Source organism: Trachemys scripta, chromosome 1 (assembly GCF_013100865.1).
Source record: "Trachemys scripta elegans isolate TJP31775 chromosome 1, CAS_Tse_1.0, whole genome shotgun sequence".
Taxonomy (NCBI): Eukaryota; Metazoa; Chordata; order Testudines; family Emydidae; genus Trachemys; species Trachemys scripta.
Window position 1 is genome coordinate 98,688,728 of NC_048298.1, and position 10,551 is coordinate 98,699,278.

Sequence of the window (10,551 nt, forward strand, 5' to 3'; positions counted from 1 at the left end):
TCAGATTAAAAAACTAATTAAAATATATTTTTAAACTTTCAGGAAGTGCATTTGAAGAATACAAGTAGAGGGAACACAGGAAACAGGAACTACAGAATGTAAGAAAATGCCATCCACAAGAATGAAGAATGAATGTGCCATCTGCAGGACACTTCACTGTAAATAAATTATTTGTTAAACATTGGAAGACTTAAAAACTATAGTTTATAAGCTTGATGAAATCTCAACCAATGGGCATTCTCCCAATAAACAATGCAAGTAAACATTCCAACATCAAGTCTTTAGAGAGCAGAATGTTATAAACCAACCCAGTGCTAAAAATGTTCTGAGGTTGGTACAATGCTGCTTGATTATTAACCTGTTATAAATGTCCTGCACAAAAACTCTTAAAATCCTGTGCCCCTCAAAAGCCTGCAAATTTATGGGCCTTTGATGGATCCAATTGCACTAAATTAACCTATGAACCCTGGCCGCTGGAGTCATTCATCAGCCTTGGCTTAGAGTTGGGGTTTTGTTTTGTTTGGTCTTTTTTTTTTTTTTTTTTTTTTTGCACTTCTATACAAGAACAGGCTGTTTGTTTTACAGTGTCTGATAACTTTGTTTGTCTACCCCTTTCATATTTGCACAGTCTGATATTCCCAGTAGCAGCAGCAGTAAAGTAACACAACTTTTAGACATCCATTTATTCCATCTGTGGTATTTTGACAGCATATGGGTTAAACACATTTAAGACAAAGCTTTATTTTTCCACATCTTGCTAAGATGCAAATAGTTGCAACTTGTGAGGCAAATGATTGTTAGAAGCAGTTAAAGCATATGTAGGCTATTAGACCACCAATGATTGTTTCAGGTAACAAATTGTTTTGCAACAGTATAAATAACTTTTTTTTTCTTCCATATAATGCAGTATGTAAAATTTAGCATATCAATAATACACATATATCAAACAGTATGTAAAATTCTCTTTTATAGTACAATGGTGCTATTTTATAATCTGTTATATGAAAGGGTCCGGCCAAAACCGTAAAAGGTAAAAAGCAAAATAGAAAACTAAGCCAAAGATGAAATAAAAGAAAGTAGGTTAAAAAAACACACAAGTATATTTTTTTTAAAAGACTCAGTGCTTTAGATTCTTATTTCAAAATTGTTTCTCACCTTCAAAAGAAAATAAAGATGTGAAGTTCCAGTAGTTTCCTTTTTGAGATTTGGATTCTAGTATTTATAGTAACACATGAATACAGTTACAGTAACTCTGAACACAGACATATACACATAGGTTCACTGAAGTAAATAAAAAAACGTCAACAGTCTTCAGTGCATAGGATCAGGCCCTAAATCCTTAAGAAACATTAGTATTCTGCTCTTATAACAGGGCGTTAATTATACTCTTTTATTTCTTCCCACATCTCTACGTGACTAAACCGAGTGTTAATTATACTGCAGCATCCCTCTGTAAATCAGAAAAGCTCTTTAGGCAGAGCAGTTCTTTAGACTGTAACTTTGTACCTTTTATACACTCAGATACGTTGGTGATGGAGGAATAAGATTATATGTTTCTAATCGGTGCCATTTCACAGAACCTTGATATGTGACGCTCTGATTCAAGGTTAAAACAGCTCTGTAATAAAGGGTGATATGGAACCAACACTGTTGCAGAGGGATCACCAGAATAACCTACTATGGGGAGGAGCACACACAACGCTACACCCCTTCAGGGTGTGCAACATAGTTCTACTCTGCATCTGGACAGCTCGGCACTCTCCATCCCATAGTAAATTTTAAAGTGTTAAATTTAAATGACTAAATTTCAGGAAATACCCTAACCTTCTAAAATTTGATACAAAATAAGACTTTCAATTACTACATAGAATTTCACTGAAGTTTAAAAGAAAAGAGAGAGTTAAACCTGACTGTTGACTAACAAGCAGTGCAAAAAGGGCTCAGTCTTTCACATACTGAAGTCAATATGGTTTTTGCTATTTACTTCAATGGCAGCAAGATTTGAGCCCACATTCAATCGTAATTAGCACTAACTAACCATTTTGAAAGGATAGCAGAAATAAATGCTCTGCACGGCTGTAAAATTGCACATATAGAGTGAAATTCACACCTGTGAGGAGGGTCTGAACAAGGCTTATTATTATTATTTGCATTATGGCATAAATAGGAACCACCATCAGAGAACACAGTTATATCGTACGGCACTAGCTCACAAATGTAATAAAAAAGACAGTCGCTGCCCAAAAGAACATGCAGCCTAGATGTGTCTGTAAGGCTTGTGGTCCATAGGCCTTGTATAGGCCTTAGGCAGGAGTGAATTTCATCCATAAGCAGTAGCCATTGTCAGATTGCCCCTTCTGTTGATGGTTGGTATGTACGAATGAATGCATGAAGCCTCTGCTATGCCAATACAATGGCTCAATGACCCTCAGTTTCAACAAGCAAGTGCATTACAACTCAAGTTCAGAAAAGAATATGTAGCAATTTGCTTTACCTTTTACCGATTTGGCCAACAATGCCGAAGTGGTGCTATTGTTTTGTTTAAGAAAGTACTTGACTAAAATATAAAAGAAAGCATATAAATATTTTTTTAAAGTATGAAAATGACAATTATATAGATAAGCTTATTGAAATAGAAATGTCTAGCCATAACTTTTCAATTTTTTAATCACAAAAAAGTCATGAAGAAATCTGCTAAATTATTGGGATTGGGCCAGGGTAAGGGCTTTCAAACACAATACAATTATCAACATTTTATTCCAAGTGGGTATTACAGATGAAGGAAAGCATTTAAAGTCATGAAACCATGAGTCTGATTCAAAGCTCACTGAAGTAAATGGAAGGTCCCATATCATTGAAATCAGTGGTGGATTCTGCTTATAGTCAGTGTGACATGATATAGTCCAGGTTCTAATTCAGGGGAATGATTAACACTCCCTATTTCTCCTGCCTAGCCCTCCATCCTCCACTATTAGCCCCAAGCAATACAATAAGGTTTTTGCTTGTACAGAAAGTAATACAAAGCAATGTCTCTGATCATGGTGGGAAATGAAGAAAAATCATTGCCAATGAAAAACAGGTTATCTTCTAATACTGAGCAATTCTGAGTTGTGAGAAAGAGTTGAAAAATATGGCTAATAGTCTGTGAATTTTTTTTTAACTTTATATGGTCACTATGGACAACTTAATGTGCAAAAAATGACAGTTCATTGTTTTATTATTTTTTGAATGAGAGTTAGTAAGTTAAACCCAAATAGAGATCCTCTGAACCTATAGGCTAGAATACTTATGTTCTGATGAAGTTATAATCCGTCTATTTAAAATTATTTTAAAGTTATTTTTAGTCTTAAAAGGAATTGTGATAATTTATTAGGGACTCAACCTATACAGCTGGTTACTCTTTTAGGAACACTTCTTCAATTCAAACAAATGTTCAAGATGCCGAAGTTTCACTCAAACAGACTTTTCTATTGTTATTTTTTCAAATGGCAAATCTAGCTAAAATGCCTTTGCATCACTGTTTTGTTTTTTTAAAGGATTTTTTTCACAAATTGACAAAATATCTAAATCTGCCTTGGCAAGACTCCTCATAAATTATCCATTTTACCTGTGGAAATACCATAAAGTAAAGCAAATGGATCAAAGTTCTGTCTTGAAAGAGAAAAAAATCATAAATGCAATTTTTTGTTCATTTTAATCCTACACTACACGTTTTGCTTGTCACAGCATTGTAATATTTTACAGGACGATCATTGTCCAACACAATATCTGATATATACACATCTTTTGTTTGATTTTTACATGAAGGAGGTTATAATATCTGAAACTTGATTACATATAGTACAGTATAGATACCAGTCTGACAGATACAAAAGCAAGGACCTCCCTGATGCTTACATTACATTAGGAAGTCTCATACTGGTTGCATAAAGGGTGTATATTGTGCTTTTTTAAAAAAATCTGCAATGAAATTTGACCTACAATATATTAAATTTTTCTTCTCTGCTTCTTACAAATTTTTCTCATGAATTTCTTCCAACTTCAGGACAAGATTTTAAAATATGAGTGGCTAAAGATAGATCTAACATCCATATTTAGGCCTCTAAATAGATGGCCAGCTTTGTAAAACTTACAGACCCTATTGAAAATTCAGGAAAACCTATTTTGGTGCCTAAGTATGGATTTAAGACCCTAACTTTAGGCACCCAGTTTAGAAAATATTGGCCTAAGTGTTTTCTTTCATTTCATCCTTCATTACATACCATTTGTACAAAAATTGTTAAAGTCTCCTTCTTGACATAGGAACAAAGGGTGTTATAAAATGGGGAGAGTTTGGATCTCAGTCATTTATTGTCATCTGAATTAAGCTTTATAAATGGACTTAATACTTCTCTAAGACTTCATACCTTCCAGTCACACAGACAAATATTCAAAAAGTGGAAAGGACTTTTTTTTTTTTTTTACCAATTTCTAATCTATGGCTCATACATTTCATGATAATCACATTTCATGATAATCACTAATGATACTTTCGCTGCTACCAACTCTTTCCCGGAAGCATACACAAAACATACTTGTAAAAATCTGCATCTATGTAAAACCTCTACATAGTATTTGATTGAAAGCTTTTTCTAACAAATACACAGCATCAATCCAGTTAGGAAAGAGATTCACGTGGTTTCACGCTTTGCTTTGGTTAAGAATAGTTGATAAAATACAATAAGACTCAGTGTCTTTTATTCTGATTCAATAATACAATCTCATTACCTTCCTGCCCCTCAATCAGAACAAAACAAATGCAGAATTAAAAGAACTTCTATATTGGTAACACTTTAAATTAATGTCATGCTTATATACTCTTGAATTAAAGCAAAATTGTATCCAGAAAACTATAATTAGAGCTGATTTGTTGTATCAAATTTATATTTGAAAATGGGATATTATCCTGATGAGTTTTAAATGTAAATAACTGTTCCATTACCTTTAATTTATTAAGCACACTTTGCTATTATAGGATATAATTCCACTTTGTGCAAAGGCCCAGTATTGGGGCCCACACATCACTTAAGAACTTTTTTGTGGATTTAAGTGGCGCTGTAAACCTCATGCTGGCTAAGTACACGGGGTGAATTTTATCCTTAATGATTTGGTACTTTCCTGTAATAAATTAATCCTTCAGATTAACATAGATATAAGTATTCCACATGAATTATGTTTTAATTGAGCATTATTTCCACTAAGTGAGGAGCTTGCATAAAATAGAAATATGCAAGCTACCTAATATCACTCAATGAATGAAAACAATGTATACTTTGATTTATGAAGAACTTGTACAATTGAAATATATAGGAATGCAGCAAACGATCCAATAATGATTGTGATGCATTTATAATAAATCACAATGGTTATCTGATTTAACTCGATGTAATCAAACGAGTTATAAAGTGGCCTGTTGGTATATATCAGCATTCTGAATGTGCTTTCACTGACACAGGATTCATTGGCTGTCAAATAGACTATGTTGCTTTCATCATAATGTGGTGTTTCTGTTTTACATAGTCCTAGTAGTCTTTGGGGTTGTGCATTAAACACACTGTTAGCATAAAGCCTCATGATTTTACGAAACAAAGTTAAATTATGAAAGCAGCATCACTAGCCATCTTGCTATTGCTATTCAAATCATATGCACTCTTTCTGTCTCTCTAGCTGTCTGTAAGACCACCCAGAAGTGCTAAATGCTGAATAGCACTTAGTTCTAAGGAGGTCATTTTTTCCCACAGTGAAATATTAACTGACCTGTCTTTATTCATTGTTAGACTTTAATTGATATCCTGAATAAGCCTGGGTTTACATGATGCAGGCATGAATGTGGACACTTGAATTTCTGATTATCACTACTGAATAATACTAGTTTTAACAGTGCAAATCATTATAACCCAACAGTGACGAGTGTTATATGTTCACTTTCAACCCAGTAAACTTCCTACTAAACCTCTAACTGGATTCATTCTTTTTTATTATCCTGTGCTTACACACAATGTGATGTCACTACTTGATGACAAGTAATATTTCATACTGTGTATGTAACATCATTGTGTTGCAGAACCCCCCAAATACCTCAACAATGTCATTTGTTGCACTATTCTCCCCATTTAGCACTGATAGGCTTTCTAGTAACAAACATCAAGGCCAAGGAAAGGAGCTTTTAATATGTACAAATATAAAAGCTAATCAAGGATTCTTGCTAGTTTGCAGTTCATGTAATGCCATTTTAGCCATTTTCTTCCCCTCTCTCTACAAACTGTCTAAATCAGTAAACATTGTTCCATAAATGATAGTGTATCCATGCTTCTAAAGGCTTTTATATGCATTCTGGTAGGTCCAAAGGTTGAAAGAGCTAACTCACTGATTTTCACTTTTATCTACTTTGATTTCAGTAAAGGGCTCTGTCATTCTGTATACATAAAGTCTAATGCACCCTTTGGTTTGTAGAATGTACTGAAATATTTGCAACCCTCTTGGTATCAGGTCCAAAATGTGAAGCATTACTGTAAGAGGGTATCTTTCTAATGTATTTGTATGTATAGTTTACACCTCTGTGAGGTCTAATAAAGGATAATGGTTAATAACAACTGTGTATTGAACATCCTTCCTCTCTCTCCCTCACCCAGACATGTACACACACACACACACACACACACACACACACACACACACACACTATAATGGTATATGATTTTTCTGGAAAGAAAACTAGTTTAGACTCTGGTCTAAACTACACATTCCATAAATGCACATTCCAGTTGGTTAGAATATGTCAAAACAGGGACATCCACCAACACTGTTGAAGATTAGGTTTTAGTGCTGAGATATGGTTTGATTTAGGGAGATGATCTTGATGGTTACTGGCAGATGGCCTTGCTACCTGTAGGTGACTTATTTCACAGTCATCCTGAAGTTTGTGGGTACTTACCCATGCTGTCCCTAATGTAATATCATTCCTTTGCACCAACTTCCATTTCTATACAAATTTTCATAGAACAAAAACACTACCATGTTAACATAATACTTAGGAAATGTATGAAAATTGTTGTTTAAAAAAATGTTGATCCAGGGATAATAAACACACACTCATCCTTTAACTCTGAGCACATTATGCAGATGCCAGAGACACGATCAGTTGTGTGGGTTTTGTGATCTGAATCACAATTTGTTCATACTTTGAACTGAGAAACCAAGATTACTACATGTGTAAGGTTAAAATGCATTAAATATTTTGCAATATGTTTCAGATCTTATATGAACAATTGTCAATATATGTATTGTATGTCAAGCCATGTTAACACAGTAAAAAAAACCATAGATAAAAGATTTATAAAACATGACAAAGTTACTAATAGCTCAGTTAGATCACAGGCATAGTGGCAAACTCCTTTCTTCAAGAGCCCAATATCTGGGATGCAGGTCATTGAATCGTCTATAGTACTTTTTTGATGAAAAAGTTTTTCTGAATGACCCAGGTCTAGATACTAACATAAGGGGAAGCAATCTTAATTCAGCCATTGCCCTAACTTCAAAATGGGTTTTGGGACACAGCTGAGGAGAAAGTCAATTCACAATCAATTGCTCCTTGAGGAGATACTTATTCAGAAAGCACTTATGTAAGAGAGAAAGAGGACAATAGGAAAGGAGGAGGTTGAGAGAGCAGAAGGGCAGAGGGCACGGATGTTAAAAATACTTTAAAATCAAACATGTGAGAAGTTAGACACTTATCTGTCAGGAGAAACTTTATTCACCTGTATATTTTCTTGTGTTTATTTTTTGTAGTACAATAGTTGATGAAAGAATAGCCTCGCTCACAAATTACTAAATTAATTTCTGTTTGAGCCCTTATAATTTTAGATTCCTATTGCATCCTTTCATCTAGACTCTTGTATTAGACATCTTGTAAATACATCCTGAATGAATATAACATAGAATAGTGAGGATAGTTTTATGGTACTATTTCCCCCCAGTAAAAGTGATTTATCCTCTATAAACAATGTACCGTATCTCAATAAGTGAGACAAGATACAGGGAAAGTCACATCCATGCAGATAATCTGCACAAGGACGTCTGCGCCACTGAAGTCCCTATTTTGCAGTTTTAAGTGGAACTAAAGTGGAGCACAGGGCTTGTGCTGGTCCTCCTCACAGGGGAGAATTTTTCCCAGGAGACTATATCTTTGAGAAGAATAGGAGTGCCTACAGAGAATCACAAGATGGGTGAAATAATATCTTTTATTGGCCCAACTTCTGTTGGTGAAAGAGACATGCTTTCTAGGTCCATAGAGCTCTTCTTCAGAGAACCAGAGAGTACAAAAAAGACAAACACTGACTGGACCCAAGGGGGACGAAGGGGAGAGGATGGAGAGGATGGAGAGCGACATCACTTAAATTTCCACCCTCTTCATCTGATGTGTACTGAATTTTTTTTTAATTAAATGCACATTGTCATTTTATGAATATACATGGCCAGTATTAAGCCTCTGAAGTGCTATTTCCCAAAAACAGCTCTTGATTTTCTTTATGAAGAGTGGACTGAAATTTTCAAAAGTGACTCTGATTTTGGGAGCCCAACCTGTGACATGTTAAAGGAGCATGGTTTTCAGAAGGTGCTGAGGACCTACCCTTTAAAAATCAGGCCCTTTTAAAGTGTCTGAAGTTGGGTACCCAAAAACTGATGCACCCAACAATCACTAGAATCACTTTTTAAAATCTTGAGCTGTAGATTTTTAAGATATATTTAGGGAATAGAATCTAGTTTAGTACTCTGCTATTTCCTTACCCTTGGTACAGGTTCTCCGTTCTCAATTGTAAGCAGGCCAAACATTCTTCTATCCTTTATCTATTGTGTACTTATTTGAAAAATCTCTTGGACCAAATTCATTTATTTCAGTGGAGTTGCATCCACTTACCAAGAACTGAAGTTGGTCCCTTATTTTTATTTGGGATATTTTCTTCAATTTGCCACTTGTCATTTCTTATTGCCTGTCCTAGCTTTAGCTACTTAGTTTTTACTTTGTACTGCTTATTTGTACTGTTCTCCCAACTTTCCTCCATCTCTTTGCATGTTTAATGCCCTTCATTTGTCTTATAATCCACTTCTTACAGAAACATTGGGGTTTTTGTCCGTTTTGCATTTGGATTTTATTGAATCAACTTTGGATTGCAACCTCCATAACAATCTATATTTCCACTGCACATTTCTCATGCATTAGTGACACTTCTTCATTTCACATTCCTCCAAAACCTACTTTTGTAGAGACCAACATTTTGTGTCACTGTCTTCCATGCCAAAATCCTCATCATCTCCAACTTCACCTTTATTAAACACAACCCACTCATTCCCAATTGTTAGGAGAAACCTTTTTAAAAAGAAGGGGTTTGAACTGAAGACCATCAAAAAACTGAGGGACAGCCTCTAAGCAGGAAGTTACCTATTAGCTTTGAACAGTTTCCCAGCGTACCAGGGATCTAACATTTCAGAGAGAGCACATGCCAAGTGACTGTCCCTCCATTTCTTGATGAAGACCTCAGTTTCTAGCTTCCTTTTTAAAGGGGCTTTTTCCTTTTCTTTCTCTTCTGGTATAAGATGAGCAGCTTTCTTGACTCAAACTGAAGTCCATGGGTGTTGAGGGAGGTTAGCAGAACAGACCATTAAGTCCCCAGGTTGTAATATTCACAGATAGGATGGAGATAACCAAGCAGGAGGAATAAATGAATGCATGCCCAGACAAAGTCAGAGCTGCCGTATGGGAAACAATCTCCTGACACACTGCAAGTAGCTGGTCGGGTGCTAGAATGGGTATCAAACAAAAGCCCTGAAGGGAAGGACACCTTGCCTGCATTGTAGAGTGGGAACACATTCCTGGGGAGGGGGCATCAGCTCTTCTCACCAAAGCAGCTCTAAAACCAGCCAGTGGCAAGCAGCCTTTTTTAAAGATAAGGACACAGACCCTTCCCTAGAGAGCATTAGGAAAACCGTTATTAGCAATACCCATATGGAGGATAATGGGAGAGGCATTTTATGAAAGATAATAGGATATACAGAGAAGCCCCAGAGGGTAAGATCAAGGGCCCCAGAGAATCCCACAAACAATGCCTAGTGCCTAAAAAGTGCACGGCAGTGTTACTAGGTTTGGCCCATGACTATCCATTCGCTGGACATCTAGGAATATAGAGGACATTTAAAAGGCATCAGAAAATTTTTTTACTAGCCTGGAATAAACCTATAAGTACAGGAATTCTATAAGTCCTATGACTTTCCCAAAAGCAGAAAGACTAAATCTCTACAAAGCCCCATTGCAACCATTATCAGTAATTGGAGAAGCATTCCAGGATGTTGCCATGGATGTTATTAGTCCATTCCTGAAGCCATCCAAAAATGGCGAAAAAATACATATTGGTGGTGGTTGACTTTGCTACAAGATACCCAGAGGCAGTGGCCCTAGCTCATATAGAAACAGAAACAGTGACAACTGCTCTCCTTTCTATATTTAATAGGGTGAGT

The 10,551-nt window shown here is 35.7% G+C and overlaps 1 protein-coding gene across 1 annotated transcript in view; it reads left to right on the top strand.

Annotated features, from left to right (window-relative positions):
• IGF1 (insulin like growth factor 1) overlaps positions 1–6,616 on the top strand; it is an 84,151-nt gene extending 77,535 nt beyond the window's left edge. The window contains exon 4 of the mRNA XM_034778725.1: positions 43–6,616. Within this exon, the coding sequence (XP_034634616.1) occupies positions 43–102 (60 nt within the window). The 3' untranslated portion in view covers positions 103–6,616. The remainder of the gene's footprint in view (positions 1–42) is intronic.
• Positions 6,617–10,551: the final 3,935 nt, after the last annotated feature.